The sequence below is a fragment of the Aethalodelphis obliquidens genome, unplaced genomic scaffold (assembly GCF_003676395.1).
Source record: "Aethalodelphis obliquidens isolate GAN/ISIS:26980383/991018 unplaced genomic scaffold, ASM367639v1 scaffold50, whole genome shotgun sequence".
In the NCBI taxonomy this organism is placed as follows: domain Eukaryota; kingdom Metazoa; phylum Chordata; class Mammalia; order Artiodactyla; family Delphinidae; genus Aethalodelphis; species Aethalodelphis obliquidens.
The window spans coordinates 1,269,208-1,287,166 of record NW_020837994.1 but is presented as its reverse complement, the minus strand read 5'-3'; the positions used below and the strand labels follow the sequence as shown (position 1 = coordinate 1,287,166).

Sequence of the window (17,959 nt, the reverse complement as noted above, 5' to 3'; positions counted from 1 at the left end):
CTGCCAACTTCTCAGGACTGAGAAACAGAGGCACTTCTCACAAGAAGTCACAAGGGGGCATCTGAAAGCCAAGAAACAAGGTCTAGCACAGAGCTTCCCTGGGCCTGCAGTGCTGCAGATGGGGGTTGTCAACCCTTCCTTACCCAGAATGCATTCCTCAACCCAAAAGGAAAACAAAGCTTTGCCTGCTGCAAACTGGGGATTATTCCATTCACAGTAGATAAGGCTTTGGGGTACCTGAGAGCTAGCCTCTGCTCCTTCTGTTTGGGTCTGGACTTCAGGACAGCTGTCAAGGGTTACTGCATCTATCACAATCAGGATGTCAACTCTGGAGACCTGTGAAAAGGGGCTTGTAAATATGATGGCAATGGAGAAGAACGAGTCCTGGAATGGGAACTCAGAGACATACTGTGTGAACTTAGCTATATTCTTCCTCATCCTTTTTTGTTAGTCTGACTTCTTAGAGGTTCCACCTGGACCTCCTAGGATTCAATGTTTCTGAGCTCTGGAATATGTCCGTTTGGGTCTACCTGACCCTATCACAAATCACTCCTTGAATGAAACTGCTCTAGTCCCAGAGGTCTTGTGACCACATGGTATAGTGGAAGGAGCATGGGCCTTGGAGACAGACTGAGCAAGGTCCAAATCAAGGCTCTGGTACTTAATTCCTTGAGCCTCAGTTTTTAATTTAGTTGTGGAGAGCAGGGGCTACTCTTCATTGTGGCGCACAGGCTTCTCATTGCGGTGGCTTCTCTTGTTGTGGAGCACGGGCTCTAGGCACGCAGGCTTCAGTAGTTGTGGCACACGGGCTCAGCAGTGTGGCCCACGGGCTCTAGAGTGCAGGCTCAGTAGTTGTGGCGCATAGGCTTCGTTGCTCCGCAGCATGTGAGATCTTCCCAGACCAGGGCTCGAACCCGTGTCCCCTGCATTGGCAGGTGGATTCTTAACCACTGTGCCAACAGGAAAGTCCCTCTTTATCCTTTAGACAGGAATAATACCATTTCCTTTTTAAGAGTGTTATGAGGATTAAATATTTACATACAGTACCTAGAACAGAGTAGATACCCAGTAGATACTCAATGAATTATACTATTTTATTTTCAATTTGGTTTAGGCAAAAGCAACCAGAAGGAAAATATGGGATTTAAAGTTAAGATAAACTGTGTTCAATTTCCTACTCTCTATGACCCTTGGCAAATCACTAGATCTCGTTGAGTCTCACCACTAGCCTTTTTTTATTTTTTTGGCTGCGCTGTGTGGCTTAGAGGATCTTAGTTCCCTGACCAGGGACTGAACCTGGGCCACAGCACCAAAGGCCCGGAATCCCAACACTAGGCCACCAGGGAACTCCCTACCACCAGCCTTTAAGAACTCTGTAAACCATAATGTTACCCCAGCTAGGAATTACCTTCTTCTTTTAAATAAATCCTGATCTTAGCCTACATGGCCCAGCACAAGGGTTGCTTTTCTCTAATAATGTAATTGATACGGTATTCATACTCTGGAAATGAATGACCATGCCGCACAGCACGCGGGATCTTAATTCCCCGACCAGGGATTGAACCCATGCCCCCTGCAGTGGAAGTGCAGAGTCTTGACCACTGTACCATGAGAGAAGTCCAAACTCTGGAAATTATTAAAAAGAATGAGGGATTGAGCTCTGCCCACCAGAGCAACAGCCAGCTCTACCCACCACCAGTCCCTCCCACCAGGAAACTGGCACAAGCCTCTCAGATAGCCTCATCCACCAGAGGGCAGACAGCAGAAGCAAGAAGAACTACAATCCTGCAGCCTGTGGAACAAAAACCACATTCACAGAAAGACAGACAAGATGAAAAGGCAGAGGGCTATGTACCACATGAAGGAACAAGATAAAACCCCAGAAAAAAAACTAAATGAAGTGGAGATAGGCAGCCTTCCAGAAAAAGAATTCAGAATAATGATAGTGAAGATGATCCAGGACCTCGGAAAAAGGATGCAGGCAAAGGTCAAGAAGATGCAAGAAATGTTTAACAAACACCTAGAAGAATTAAAGAACAAACAAACAGAGATGACCAATACAATAACTGAAACGAAAACTACACTAGAAGGAATCAATAGCAGAATAACTGAGGCAGAAGAACAGATAAGTGACCTGGAAGACAGAAGGGTGGAATTCACTGCTGTGGAACAGAATAAAGAAAACAGAATGAAAAGAAACGAAGACAGCCTAAGAGACCTATGGGACAACATTAAACGCAACAACATTCGCATTATAGGGGTCCCAGAAGGAGAAGAGAGAGAGAAAGGACCCGAGAAAATATTTGAAGAGATTATAGTCGAAAACTTCCCTAACATGGGAAAGGAAATAGCCACCCAAGTCCAGGAAGCGCAGCGAGTCCCATACAGCATAAACCCAAGGAGAAACATGCCAAGACTCGTAGTAATCAAACTGGCAAAAATTAAAGACAAAGAAAAATTATTGAAAGCAGCCAGGGAAAAACAACAAATAACATACAAGGGAACTCCCATAAGGTCAACAGCTGAGTCCTCAGCAGAAACTCTACAAGCCAGAAGGGAGTGGAATGATATACTTAAAGTGATGAAAGGGAAGAACCTACAACCACGATTACTCTACCCCACAAGGATCTCATTCAGATTCGATGGAGAAATCAAAAGCTTTACAGACAAGCAAAAGCTAAGAGAATTCAGCACCACCAAACCAGCTCTACAACAAATGCTAAAGGAACTTCTCTAAGTGGGAAACACAAGAGAAGAAAAGGACCCACAAAAACAAACCCAAATCAATTAAGAAAATGGTCATAGGAACATACATATCGATAATTACCTTAAACGTGAATGGTTTAAATGCTCCAACCAAAAGACACAGGCTTGCTGAATGGATACAAAAATAAGACTCATATATATGCTGTCTACAAGAGACCCACTTCAGACCTAGGGACACATACAGACTGAAAGTGAGGAGATGGAAAAAGATATTCCACGCAAATGGAAATCAAAAGAAAGCTGGAGTAGCAATACTCACATCAGATAAGATAGACTTTAAAATAAAGAATATTACAAGAGACAAGGAAGGACACTACATAATGATCAAGGGATCAATCCAAAAAGAAGATATAACAATTATAAATATATATGAACCCAACATAGGAGCACCTCAATACATAAGGCAACTGCTAACAGCTATTAAAGAGGAAATTGACAGTAACACAATAATAGTGGGGATTTTAACACCACACTTACACCAACGGACAGATCATCCAAAAAGTAAAGCTTTAAATGACACAATAGACCAGATAGATTTAATTGATATTTATAGGACATTCCATCCAAAAACAGCAGATTACACTTTCTTCTCAAGTGCACACAGAACTTTCTCCAGGATAGATCACATCTTGGGTCACAAATGAAGCCTCAGTAAATTTAAGAAAATTGAAATCATATCAAGCACCTTTTCTGACCACAAAGCTATGAGATTAGAAATGAATTACAGGGAAAAAAACGTAAAAAACACAAACACATGGAGGCTAAACAATATGTTACTAAATAACCAAGAGATCACTGAAGAAATCAAAGAGGAAATCAAAAAACACCTAAAGACAAATGGCAATGAAACCACGATGATCCAAAGCCTGTGGGATGCAGCAAAAGTAGTTCTAAGAGGGAAGTTTATAGCTATACAAGCCTACCTCAAGAAATAAGAAAAATCTCAAATAAACAATCTAACCTTACACCTAAAGGAACTAGAGAAAGAAGAACAAACAAAACCCAAAGTTAGCACAAGGAAAGAAATCATAAAAATCAGAGCAGAAATAAATGCAACAGAAACAAAGAAAACAATAGCAAAGATCAATAAAGCTAAAAGCTGGTTCTTTGAGAACACAAACAAAATTGATAAACCATTAGCCTGACTCATGAAGAAAAAGAGGGAGAGGACTCCAATCAATAAAATCAGAAATGAAAAAGGAGAAGTTACAACAGACATCACAGAAATACAAAGCATCCTAAGAGACTACTACAACCAACTCTATGCCAATAAAATAGACAACCTGGAAGAAATGGACAAATTCTTAGAAAGGTATAAACTTCCAAGAGTGAACCAGGAAGAAATAGAAAATATGAACAGATCAATCACAAGTAATGAAATTGAAACTGTGATTAGAAATCTTTCAACAAACAAAAGTCCAGGACCAGATGGCTTCACAGGTGAATTCTATCAAACATTTAGAGAAAAGCTAACACCCATCGGTCTCAAACTCTACCAAAAAATTGCAGAGGAAGAAACACTCCCAAACTCATTCTATGAGGCCACCATCACCCTGATACCAAAACCAGACAAAGATAGTAGAAAAAAAGAAAATTACAGACCTATATCACTGATGAATATAGATGCAAAAATCCTCAACAAAATACGAGCAAACAGAATCCAACAACACATTAAAAGGATCATACACCATGATCAAGTGGGGTTTATCCCAGGGATGCAAGGACTCTTCAATATACGAAAATCAATCGTGTGATACACCGTATTAACAAATCGAAGAATAAAAACCATATGATCATCTCAATAGATGCAGAAAAAGCTTTTGACAAAATTCAACAGCATTTATGATAAAAACTCTCCAGAAAGTGGGCATAGAGGGAAACTACCTCAACATAATAAAGGCCATATATGACAAACCCACAGCAAACATCATTCTCAATGGTCAAAAACTGAAAGCATTTCCTCTAAGATCAGGAACAAGACAAGGGTGTCCACTCTCACCACTATTATTCAACATAGTTTTGGAAGTCCTAGCCATGGCAATCAGAGAAGAAAAAGGAATACAAATTGGAAAAGAAGAAGTAAGACTGTCACCGTTTGCCGATGACATGATACTATACATAGAGAATCCTAAAGATGCCAACAGAAAACTACTAGAGCTAATCAACAAATTTGGTAAAGTTGCAGGATACAAAATGAATGCACAGAAATCTCTTGCATTCCTATATACTAATGATGAAAACTCTGAAAGAGAAATTAGGGAAACATTCCCATTTACCACTGCAACAAAAAGAATAAAACACCTAGGAATAAACCTACCTAGGGAGACAAAAGACCTGTATGCAGAAAACTATAAGACACTGATGAAAGAAATTAAAGATGACACGAATAGATGGAGAGATATACCATGTTCTTGGATTGGAAGAATCAATATTGTGAAAATGACTATACTACCCAAAGCAAGCTACAAATTCAATGCAATCCCTATCAAATTACCAATGGCATTTTTTAGAGAACCAGAACAAAAAATCTTAAAATTCGTATGGAGACACAAAAGACCTCGAATAGCCAAAGCAGTCTTGAGGGAAAAAAGCAGAGCTGGAGGAATCGGACTCCCTGACTTCAGACTATACTACAAAGCTACAGTCATCAAGACAATATGGTACTGGCACAAAAACAGAAATATAGATCAATGGAACAAGATAGAAAGCCCAGAGATAAACCCATGCACCTATGGTCAACTAATCTATGACAAAGGAGGCAAGGATATACAATGGAGAAAAGACCGTCTCTTCAATAACTGCTGGGAAAACTGGACAGCTACATGTAAAAGAATGAAATTAGAACACTCCCTAACACCATACACAAAAATAAACTCAAAATGGATTAGAGACCTAAGTATAAGACCGGACACTATAAAACTCTTAGAGGAAAACATAGGAAGAACACTCTTTGACATAAAACACAGCAAGATCTTTTTTGATCCACCTCCTAGAGTAATGGAAATAAAATCAAAAATAAACAAATGGCACTTAATGAAACTTCAAAGCTTTTGCACAGCAAAGGAAACCATAAACAAGATGAAAAGACAACCCTCAGAATGGGAGAAAATATTTGCAAATGAATCAATGGACAAAGGATTAATCTCCAAAATATATAAACAGCTCATGCAGCTCAATATTAAAAAAACAAACAACCCAATCCAAAAATGGGAAGAAGACCTAAATAGACATTTCTCCAAAGAAGACATACAGATGGCCAAGAAGCACATGAAAAGCTGCTCAACATCACTAATTATTAGAGAAATGCAAATCAAAACTACAATGAGGTATCACCTCACACCAGTTAGAATGGGCATCAGCAGAGAATCTACAAACAACAAATGCTGGAGAGGGTGCAGAGAAAAGGGAACCCTCTTGCACTGTTGGTGGGAATGTAAATTGATACAGCCACTATGGAGAACAGTATGGAGGTTCCTTAACAAACTAAAAATAGAATTACCATATGATCCAGCAATCCCACTACTGGGCATATACCCAGAGAAAACCATAATTCAAAAAGACGCATGCACCCAATGTTCATTGCAGCACTATTTAGAATAGCCAGGTCATGGAAGCAACCTAAATGCCCACTGACAGACGAATGGATAAAGAAGATGTGGTACATATATACAATGGAATATTACTCAGCCATAAAAAGCAACGAAGTCGGGTCATTTGTTGAGACGTGGATGGATCTAGAGACTGCCATACAGAGTGAAGTAAGTCAGAAAGAGAAAAACAAATACCGTATATTAACGCATATATGTGGAACCTAGAAAAATGGTACAGATGAACCGGTTTGCAGGGCAGAAATTGAGACACAGGTAGAGAACAAACATATGGACACCAAGGGGGGAAAGCAGTGGGGGGTGGGCGTGGTGGTCTGCTGAATTGGGCGATTGGGATTGACATGTATTCACTGATGTGTATAAAATTGATGACTAATAAGAACCTGCTGTATAAAAAAATAAATAAAATAAAATTCAAAAAGAAAAAGAATGAGAAAAAAAAAAAAAAAAAGAATGAGGAAGGTCTGGACTTCCCTGGTGGTGCAGTGGTTAAGAATCCGCCTGCCAATGCAGGGCACACGGGTTCGAGCCCTGGTCCAGGAAGATCCCACATGCCACGGAGCAACCAAGCCCATGTGCCACAAGTATGGAGCCTGTGCTCTAGAGCCCATGTTCCACAACTACCGAAGCCCACGTGCCTAGAGCCTGTGCTCTGCAATAAGAGAAGCCACTGCAATGAGAAGTACACACACCGCAATGAAGAGTAGCCCCCGCTCGCTACAACTAGAGAGAGCCCATGCACAGCGGCAAGGACTCAGCGCAGCCAAAAATAAATAAAAAAAAAAAATTGAGGAACGTCTAAATGTACTAAGATGGAAAGAACTCAGAGATACTAAGTGAAAATAAACCATGGAATACATACATTATGATTCCATTTTTATGTTTAAGGAAAAAAAAGAGGTGACCATGTTGTATCCTTACTTAAAACCCTTCTGTGGTTCCCCATAGCCAATCAAGTGAAGTTCAAGCTCCTTACCTGGCATTCAAGGCTGTTCACTATTTGGACCCTGTCAACCTCTCCAGTCTCATCTCCTATAGACCAGCCGGGCCATCCCTTGAGCCCTGAGTTCCATCTATGACGAAATTGCCCTTCACCATTTTTTTCTCTAGGTCTCAAGAATCAGAATCACCTGGGAGTCTTTTTAAAATACTGATTGTGGGCCCCATCCATAGAATTTCTGATTTAAGTCTGAAAGGGTCGGTGGGGGGGGGCAGTGGTTTCCAAGAATTTCTATTTCTAACAAGTTCCCAGGTGATCGGATACAGCTGTTATGTGGTCCAAAGGGACCACACTTTGACAGCCGCTGCCTTTACAATTATATGATTCAACTTCATCACCTGTATTAAGGGTGACCAATCATATCAGTTTGCCTGGGACAGAAGGCATGTAGCAGAAAACCCCTCAGTCCGAGGAAAACTGGGAAGGTTGGTTACCCTACCTGTCTAAGAATCTTTCCCAGGTTGCGTATGGGATATTTACTGCTACTGTCAAGTAGTCCTACCCTACAGCCAGGATAACAGGAAGTGCCTAAGAAGGGAATCCCATCACCAGTGACTGACATTTTGCTAGAGCAGGAGTATTTAACAAAGATTCTCAAATTCAGACTCCTCCAAACATATTTTCTTTATTTCCTCCAGAGAACCGGCTTCAGTCCTCCGGTCCTTGTAAACATTTAACACAATCAGTGTGACAAACTATAAGCATCCATATCCTTGTCCTATGTTGCTGGGGTGAGTTTAAGGGAGAAGCTGGGACAAATGCAGCGAACAATTGTGAGCTTCTTACTCACTTCAAAGTGGGTCCTGTCATGGAATGATAGCTCCACATGGGCCAATGCAGCTGACTTTTTGTTTCTTCCAAAGGGTACCCAATACAATAAAGGGCACCCATGGTCCTTCCATGGTCCTTGATGATGTTTCTGCTCACTGCTGGTCAGAGTCAATCTTTTTCATTAACTGGGACTCCTCTTCCCAAGGGGTCAGAGGTCAGAGAGCTGATAGCGTCGCACAAGACCATCTCGACAACACGTGTAGATCTGCTTCTCCCATGTGGCTACCTGAAACACAAGAGTTCATAGCTCAAAGGAAGCCCGGGATTCTTCCATTTCAAAAAAATAGAGCCTTGTCATTGACCCCTACTAGTACAAATGAGTCTGGGAAGCTTTATTGACTCCAAAGACAAGACTTACATCCATGATATATATTAAAAAAAATTAGCTGGCCAGAATCAAGGGGGCTCATGACTACAGAACAGAGAAACTAAGTGGCCAAGTGGAGAACAAACCCACTAGCATTGTGCATGGTTTAGCGCAGACAGGGAGCAGATGGTCCATAGAAAGGCCTGGGTATCCTTGAACCTCATAAAATTATATGCAAAGGAGTTCTCAAAATGTGCCTTTTTTTTTTCTGAGGAGGATTTCATCAAATTCTCAAAGTAGTCTGAGACTCAAAGAAGGCTAAGCACCACTAATTTAATGGAAATGGCATGATTTCTGGAGTTAGCTTAATCACAGGTTTGCTAATATGTAGCTGCATGACCTAGAGCAACTTTCTCAACCCCTCTGGGCCCATTTCTTCATTTGTAAAACGAAAATGATATGTTAATTCACAAGACAGAACAATATGCAGGAATTTTAAAAAATGAAATTTATCTATTATATATTCATTTGTCTGGAAAGAGTTCCAAAATGTCATGTAAAATAACCCAAGTCATAGAGCAATACATATAGAATGATCCCAATTATGTACAAAGTAAAGACAAAACTATATTATTTACATAAATACACAAAGATGTAAGTGCAAATTCTCCAAAAACAGTCTTAAAAGATACATGTCAAACTATTAATGCTAGTTACTTCAGGAAAGAGTGGAACCAAAAAAGTCTTAAAGCAGACTTTGAAGTCTGTACCAGTCTGTATTGTTTGAATTTTTATAAGTATGCATTAATTATAAAATTTTTTTAAATTATAAGAAAAAATAGGAATAATAATATTATATCTCAAGGGATGATAACAACTATTAAATAAGATATGTAAAAACATCTAGAACAATGTCTGGTCAACAAATATTCTTTCCCCTTTCATTTTTCTCTTTTCACTCTAACCAAATCAGTCTTGAACTTAAATAATAATAATAACAACAATAGTAATAATAGCTAATGTTTACAGAATATTTAAAATATACAAAGAAATTTCATATGCATTATCTCACTGTTATCCTCATTTTACAGACAAATTGACAGACTGAGGAGGTAAAGTGATTTTTTAAGTTTCCAGAGGCAGTAAGTGATGAAGTCACTTCTGACTCAAAATTATTTCTTCCTATCCCACCCCTTAGTATTGTATTACCCCTAATAACAACAAAGTATCTGGATTCAGTCCCCTCAAAAGCTCTAGGTCCCAGGTGAGAATCACCCAGGCCTGGTCTCCTCTCAGGTCTGTACCTTGTACACAGGGTCACAGTCTGCCCCAGTGAGCTCAATGACATAGTCTAAGTCTTGCTGGACAATGAAACAGCTTCCATCACCTAAAAGGCAGAAAGAAAACTTAAGATAACTGAAGAGAAAGCTGCAGGCAAAGTTAAAAAAAAAACAAACCCCTCAACATTTTAGTTTATTTCTGTACATCACTAGCCTAAAGAAGATTGTCCTAAGACACAGAATGGTAGACAGGACTCATTATGTGGGCCAAATATGAGGACCTACAGTGACTGCCTAAAATGCTGACCTTGAGAGGATCTGAAGGTCAAGTGCAAGCTCAGAGTTGTCTTTGATTAGCAATAACTGCTAAGGGCACAGAGCAAGCAACTGTAGGCTTATACATATATTTGCAAACTTATACTAGACAATGATTTTTAACAGGGAATTTGCCTGTATAAATGTTTTCTTTAAGAAAACTATGCTCCCGGGACTTCCCTGGTGGCTCAGTGGTTAAGAAACCACCTGCCAATGCAAGGGACACAGGTTTGAGCCCTGGTCCGCAAAGATCCCACACGCTGTGGAGCAACTAAGCCCACGCGCCACAACTACTGAGCCTGCGCTCTAGAGCCCACAAGCCACAGATACTGAGTCCGCATGCCATAACTACTGAAGCCTGTGCGCCTAGAGCCCGTGCTTTGCAACGAGAAGCCACTGCAATGAGAAGCCCGTGCACCGCAACAAAGAGTAGGCCCCGCTCGCCACACTAGAAAAAGCCCACGCATAGCAACAAAGACCCAACACAGCCATACATACATACATACATAAATAAATAAATATATAAAACAACTATGCTCCCAAATTATTCTTCAATCTATAAACTTGACCACATAAATCAGGCAAAGGAGAAAAGTTATACCAAGAAAATAAAAGTATATCTAATTTTTAAACTTAATTTTCTCAGAAGAGTATGGTCAAATGAAACTTGGAATGATCTATAAACTGCTGAATGGGTGACTTTTTTGTTCCTGTTTTTTTTAATATAAAAGTAGCACGTGCTCACTGAAGAAAACTTTAAAAATAAAGAAACAGGGACATCCCTGGTGGTCCAGTGGTTAAGACTCCACACTCCCAATGCAGGGGGCACAGGTTCAATACCTGTTTGGGGAACTAATATCCCATATGCTGAACAGTGCAGCCAAAAAGACAAAAAATTAAAAATAAAAGTAAAGAAACAGAAGCAAAAAAATCATCCATATCTACCACTAAATATAATTACTGTTCACATTTTAATGTATTTTTCCAACCTTTTCTGTGTAAATTTTTATTTTACATAGTTGAGAGCATACTGCATAAAAGAATATCTTTATGCATAAGGTTTTTTTCTATATTAAGATTATGACTTTGTATAGAACCCTGGAAAAGAATCAAAAGATATTAATTAACCATTTGAAACTTTTTGGAAATCTGAAAAACTGCTTTCCAAATTACCTGTTAATCAATTTTAATTTATCTGTTAATCTATACTGCAACCAGCAGCATACAGGAGGAATTTATCATTTCTTGCATTATTATTATTAAAAATAATCTTTTCCAAAAGAGAATTCATATATATTTTAGAGATACATATAGAAATATTGACAGGGGAGATAAGAAAGTCTGATTACCATAGCTCTTATTCTGCACTCAGGTTTCTATACACAAATCTACTTGATAAGCCCCAGCTCTATTCCCAGTCCCTCTAGGAAGCCATTTCTAACCACCCCATATAGTAAAACCTTCCTCCCATCAACCTCTTGTAACACTTATTATTCCTTTGATACTTCCACATATCTTTCCCTATAGCATAATTCTACTTTTTGTGAGTGTGTGCTTTTTCACTGGATCATAATGAGAAGAAATACTTTTTAGGAGGGCTTGTAGGGCAAGGGGTAGTTACAGGAGTAAGAAGAAACTGTCACTTATAGAATGTCTACTTTATGTCGAGTACCTATTTTATCTCTAAGTAAACTGAGACTTAGAAAAGTGAAGTGGTTTACAAAGGTCACAGGACTATTAGATTAAACCATATACAACCGCCATTTTTATAAATCAAAAATGGCCATATAGGGCTTCCCTGGTGGTGCAGTGGTTGAGAGTCCGCCTGCCAATGCAGGGGACACGGGTTCGTGCCCCGGTCCGGGAGGATCCCACATGCCGCTGAGCGGCTGGGCCCGTGAGCCATGGCCGTTGAGCCTGCGCTCCACAATGGGAGAGGCCACAACAGTGAGAGGCCCACATACCGCAAAAAAAAAAAAAAAAAAGGCCATATATTAGGAATTTCATAGAGGTGAATCTAATAGTAAGTGATGGAGTGAGGATATAAATTCATTGATTAGGTTGTCAGTTTGCATCCAAAATCTATGCTTTTTCTATATCATGCAACTGCCCAATAAAATAAAGGCTAAGTAGGAGATCAGGGCTAGAGCTATGGATTCCAATCATTAACAGCTAACACCATGAGAACAGTTGGTCCTTGAGGAAGCATGGAGAAGAAAAGGTGGAAGGACAAAGGCTGAACTCAGGAAGTATCTCTGGTTTAGGGATGGCAACAATACTAGGAAGGGCAAAAGGATTCAACGTCAACAAAAAATTAAGAGAACCTACAGTAAACCATGAATCATGCTAGGCACAATACCAGGGAAATCAGGGAAAGGAGCAGTAACTGGAGAAAGAGAATGATCAGGAGATTAATTAGTATCACCAAAGTCAAAAGACCTCATAGTTTTAAGAAAGAAATAACATAACAGAATCCATTACCACTAAGAATCATGAAAGATGAAACATATGTACTCACTCATTCAACAAACATTTGCTGAGATTCTTCAGTCCTGTGCAAGAGCTGGGGTTACAGAGACGAAGAAGACGTGCCACCTGTCCTCAAGGAAGCTTAGGGACCAGTGGACAAGAGAGGACTGTACACATAAAAGGCCACTGGATCTAGCAAGAGGCTCATGATTGGTGGCCTTCAAGAGGGCAGTTTGAACAGAAGGATGGGGATGGAGGGCACACTGCAGAGATTTCAAGGGAAGAGTGTGGTATGGCAGCAAAAGGAATAAAATAAAATAGGATCATGAGTGCTGGCAGCAGCATCAAGGGAAGCTGTCACAAGCTTATGCCAGCTGTACTCTTTTTAAGGTTTTATATAGAGTACCACTGCATCACTAACTGATGCCCAGACATGTGGGAGAAAGAGATTGAGAGAGAGGGAGCGCAGACAGCTAGAAAACTTAGGTGTACAGATTCCTGATTACTCTTTTTTTTTAACATCTTTATTTGAGTATAATTGCTTTACAATGGTGTGTTAGTTTCTGCTTTATAACAAAGTGAATCAGTTATACATATACATATGTTCCCATATCTCTTCCTGATTACTCTTTGCTATGGTCTGGACATCAAAGGGCTAGGGAAATAAGGCACCAGTTTTGACAGGGATGAAGGGGACCTATATCAGAGAGATGACTATGGAAATCTGGATACTGTCGGTTGCCTATTGTTGTTTTCAATGTCTGTGAGTCTGTTTCTGTTTTGTATAGAGATTCATTTGTATTATTTTTTAGATTTCACATATGAGTGATGTCATATATTTGTCTTTCTCTGACTTACTTCACTTAGTATAATATTCTCTAGGTCCATCCATGTTGCTGCAAATGGCAATATTTCATTCTTCTTAATGACTGAGCAATATTCCATTGTACATATATACACACCACATCTTCTTAAGCCAATCGTCTGTTGATGGGCACTTGGGTTGTTTCTACGTCTTGGCTATTGTAAATAGTGCTGCTATGAACACTGGGGTGCATGTATCTTTCTGAACTAGAGTTTTTGTCTTTTCTAGATACATGCCCAGGAGTGGGATTGCTGGATAATACAGCAACTCTATTTTGTTTTTTTTTTTTCGGTACGCGGGCCTCGCACTGTTGTGGCCTCTCCCGTTGCGGAGCACAGGCTCTGGATGCGCAGGCTCAGCGGCCACGGCTCACGGGCCTATCCGCTCCGCGGCATGTGGGATCTTCCCAGACCGGGGCACGAACCCGTGTCCCCCGCATCAGCAGGCGGACTCTCAACCACTGCGCCACCAGGGAAGCCCTATTTTCAGTTTTTTAAGGAACCTCCATACTGTTCTCCATAGTGGCTGTACCAATTTACATTCCCACCAACTGTGTAGGAGGGTTCCCTTTTCTCCACACCCTCTCCAGCATTTATTATTTGTAGACTTTCCGATGATGGCCGTTCTGACTGGTGTGAGGTGATACCTCACTGTGGGTTTGATCTGTATCTCTGATAATTAGTGATGCGGAGCATCTTTCCATGTGCCTGTAGGCCATCTGTAGGTCTTCTTTGGAGAAATGTCTATTTAGGTCTTCTGGGCACGTCATATATTATATAATTCTGGCCAATGACACAGGAGAGTAAGTCTGCTGGGCTGCTCCTGAGGAAATGTTCCTCATTCTTAAAAAGGGTAACAATTTGTATGTTATAGGAAGATAAGACTTGCAGCAGCTATCCTGCGCTGTAACCTGAGGGAAAAAGTCAGCATGCTAGGGAGGAGAGTACCAAAAGATGAAGCAAAGCTGGGTTCTTGATATTATTTCTTTTTCCCTTGTTAAAGCTTTTATTCATTTTTTTTAATTTAGAATATTTTTAGAATCATTTTACATTTACAGAAAAGTTACAAAGATAGTTCAAAAAGTTCTCATATGCCCCTTGGCCAGTTTTAATTTATAATTTTTTGGATTTCACCAGTCTTTAACGTCCTGGATGCAATCCAGGATACCATACTGAGTTAACTTTTCTTAGTCTCTCTGTTGACTTTGTTTTCAAATCACTAAATTAATCTAATGTGGAGCCATCATAAACCCGAATGTCTTCTTAAGTGAAGTAGTACATTTTCCTAATTACTGAAGCCATTTTCAGTTGGGTGTTCTGTTACTAACAGCCAAAAACATCCTAACTGATACACCAAAATACTCACATAAGGTGGTCCCTTCAGGCCTATAGACCAGTCCTCCTCACCTACACATTCCTATGAGGATTCAGTGTCCCTTAATGGACACCTTCTTCCATGTATTTTCCCCAACCCCACTCCCAAACTCCATTCTAAATATTTTGTACTGGCTACACCAAGGTACTCATTTTACCCAGACTATGCATGTAAAACATCAAACACAGTACCTACTGCATGCTAGGCACCTAATAAATGATAGATCCCTCCTTTCTGCCCCGCTTCACTTATTTATGACTTTGCACACACTATAGCCTTGGCCTTCAATATGCATCTTTACATCTCCAGTTGGTAAAATATTTATTGGATTACACATCACCCAGTCCATGAAGACATCCCAGCAGCATTCCTACCACTCGAGTTAGCTGTTCCCCATGTTCCCATATAGTCTTCTGCTGCAGTACTTATCAAATGGTATTCAATCACATGTCCACATGTCTGTCTGTCTGTCTTACTAACTGTGAGCTCCTTTAGAGCAGAGACTGTAACTGATTCGTTATTGAATTCTCAATGATTTGCAATAAGGGCCAGTACGTTTACTCTGACAATGTTTATTGAGCACCGACTACATAGTGGGCACTGAACTAAATGCTGGGGATAACACGATGAATAAAGCGCAGTCATTACTCTCAAGGAGCTCAAATTGGAGGGGGCAGAGACAATTACAAGTAGGGTATTAAACACTATGTAAAAAGTACAGTACGCCAAAGAATCGTGTAGGACTATGAGCCTAGCCCTGCCACAGACCAGGAACTTAAACCAATGTTTAGTTGAACTATATAAAATCACCTCCCTCAGTTGGCCCCTGGACCCACCTTGACTAGCAATGAATCCGTCTCTGAAACTCAGCAGGGACATAACTGGTGCTCCTGATCTGTGGATGACTTGTACTGGAGCCCTAGGATTCAGAATAAATGGGGCAATTTTACAATTTTTTTCCTTCAGAAGCAATGTTTGACTATATTCAACATACAGCACTAACTGCATAACAGCACAAAGGACAAATGTGGACAGAAATTAAACATTCATATGGTTTCTTTCCTGGCAAAATCCTTGAATGGTAGATCAAGGTAGTCTGTTCAAAACCACCTTGGAGTGAATCTAAACATGTTATTGAGCTGAATTAACTAAGTTACCACCGATATTTCCAGTTTTTAGGGAACGCCTGACAAGGGTTTAAGATAACAATGTTAACAATATGTTAATCGTTTTACTTATAGACAGAATTAAGACAATTGTGAAATATTAAAATTGTCAGGACTCTGTAAAATGAAAAAGGAAGGTGAGAATCAATTACATATATGTGACTTTATAACAATAATCAGGTTCCCTATCTCCATGGAGGCAAAAACAAGTACAAAACTAAAATAACTTAAATTATGGAAGAAAAGGTATAAGCTAGTCATTCTTCAGCTGAAATTTTTTCACTGCTCTTGGAATAAAGTCCAAACTCCTTGGGAGGGTATGTAAGTCCTTTCTAAGCAAATTCCTGTTTTCCTGTCTGGCATCACTTCTCATCATTGCTCCATCGGCAGGGTACATACTTGTCATATTAAACTACACAGAGGTCCCTTAAAGTGCCATACTTTTACATGCCTTCATGCTTCTCTATATGCTATTCTACCTAAGGCAGGTCCTTCTCTTCTTTACTTGGTAACTTTCTACTAGACCAGATCCAATTAAAGCTTCATTTCCTTGGAGAAGCAGTCTCACCTTCTTCCCTCTCCTTCTCGATGTTTCCTCAAATTCTTGTGTATAGCCTTGTCAGACCACTGATCACACTGCATCATAACAGTCTTTTACTTGTTCATCTTTACTATTAGACTCCAAATGCCTCAAAGGCAGAGTTTTTATTTTTTACTCCTGTTTTTCACTGCCCTGCACAAAGCCCAATGCCTACAGAAGCCATTCAATAAATATCAGTTGAACAAAGGAAGGAAACAGAAGGAGGAAGGGACAGAATTGTAGAAACCGTTAAATCCTGGGACAAATAGGTTGTGGATTCCCTTTGGATATCTTTAAGACCAGGATAAAGCCTATTTTAGACAGGTTATGATCACAGCCAAATAAAGAATCAGAGCTGGCTTACCTGAACTAAAAATGATCAATCTTAGGCCAACCCAGATCTAATACCATGAAGAAAATTACTAAGCTCCTTAAAATGAAAAGTTTTACACAATTATTGTAAGTGAAATGTTAGTTCATTATTTAAGCTTAATTTCCAAAGCAATCATGACAATCATAACAGTATGAATCAAATTACCTTTTAATGTGATTCCAGGAATAATAAGAACAATCAGACAATTCACACTGGCAAACCTTTATAAACGGAAAAACATACTCTTGATTCAATAGCCATCTGTATGCCAGACTAAATCACTGTGAAAGCCAATAAAAATTTCCACTCTGCAGAAGACCTGCATCATGCAAACAAATGGTGACTCACCTTGGACTCCTCACATCCAGCTGATAAATGTTTCCATCCTGTGTCCCAGCCAACAGCAAGAAGCCAGAAAGAAAACTACAGCAGTTGAAGGCATCTGAGCCAATAAAGAGGAACACCTGGAACAAGTAGGAGACAAAGATGCAGGTTTCATACGATTTCCCCTTAACACATTGACTCATGGGATCCTTGAAACCAAAAAGTCTCCTTTACCCTCTTTTCAGCACAACCCTCCATTTGACAAACACTTGCAATTCACACATTTAAGTTTTGCTTCAAGGCACTTGTGACAACCTTTTGAAGGGAAAGAAACAAAGTGGCAATTTAAAGAATCACAAGTCACCCAGGTACCTGAAAAAAAAAAAACCCAAACTATTAGACTTTTATTTATTCCTTAGTGTTAGTTCAAACAGTAAAGTTTGAAAGTTCTAAAAAAAGAAAACAAAACAAACAAAAACCCCTGATTTCCCTTTGGAAGTAAAAGCCAGCATGGAAATTCAGAGTATAAAGGCAATATGATCAAAAATAGTGATGTTCCCAGAACAAACTTTGAAAATGGAAACATCACCAGCACACTGAAGTCATGAGATGAAATGAAAATACAAAGCCTGTGGCCAAACCAAATCATTCAAGCTGTCTGGGTGATGATGACAGGAGCTGGAAAGAAATTTAGAAAATCT

The 17,959-nt window shown here is 39.7% G+C and overlaps 1 protein-coding gene across 1 annotated transcript in view; it reads right to left on the bottom strand.

Moving 5' to 3' along the window:
- Nucleotides 1–7,973: 7,973 nt before the first annotated feature.
- The window catches only part of PAAF1 (proteasomal ATPase associated factor 1), a 40,757-nt gene continuing 30,771 nt past the window's right edge, over nucleotides 7,974–17,959 (bottom strand). Inside the window, exons 9-12 of the mRNA XM_027083347.1 lie at nucleotides 17,283–17,398; nucleotides 15,652–15,734; nucleotides 9,817–9,899; nucleotides 7,974–8,431 (exon numbers count right to left, since the gene is read on the bottom strand). Of these exons, the coding sequence (XP_026939148.1) occupies nucleotides 8,354–8,431; nucleotides 9,817–9,899; nucleotides 15,652–15,734; nucleotides 17,283–17,398 (360 nt within the window). The 3' untranslated portion in view covers nucleotides 7,974–8,353. The remainder of the gene's footprint in view (nucleotides 8,432–9,816; nucleotides 9,900–15,651; nucleotides 15,735–17,282; nucleotides 17,399–17,959) is intronic.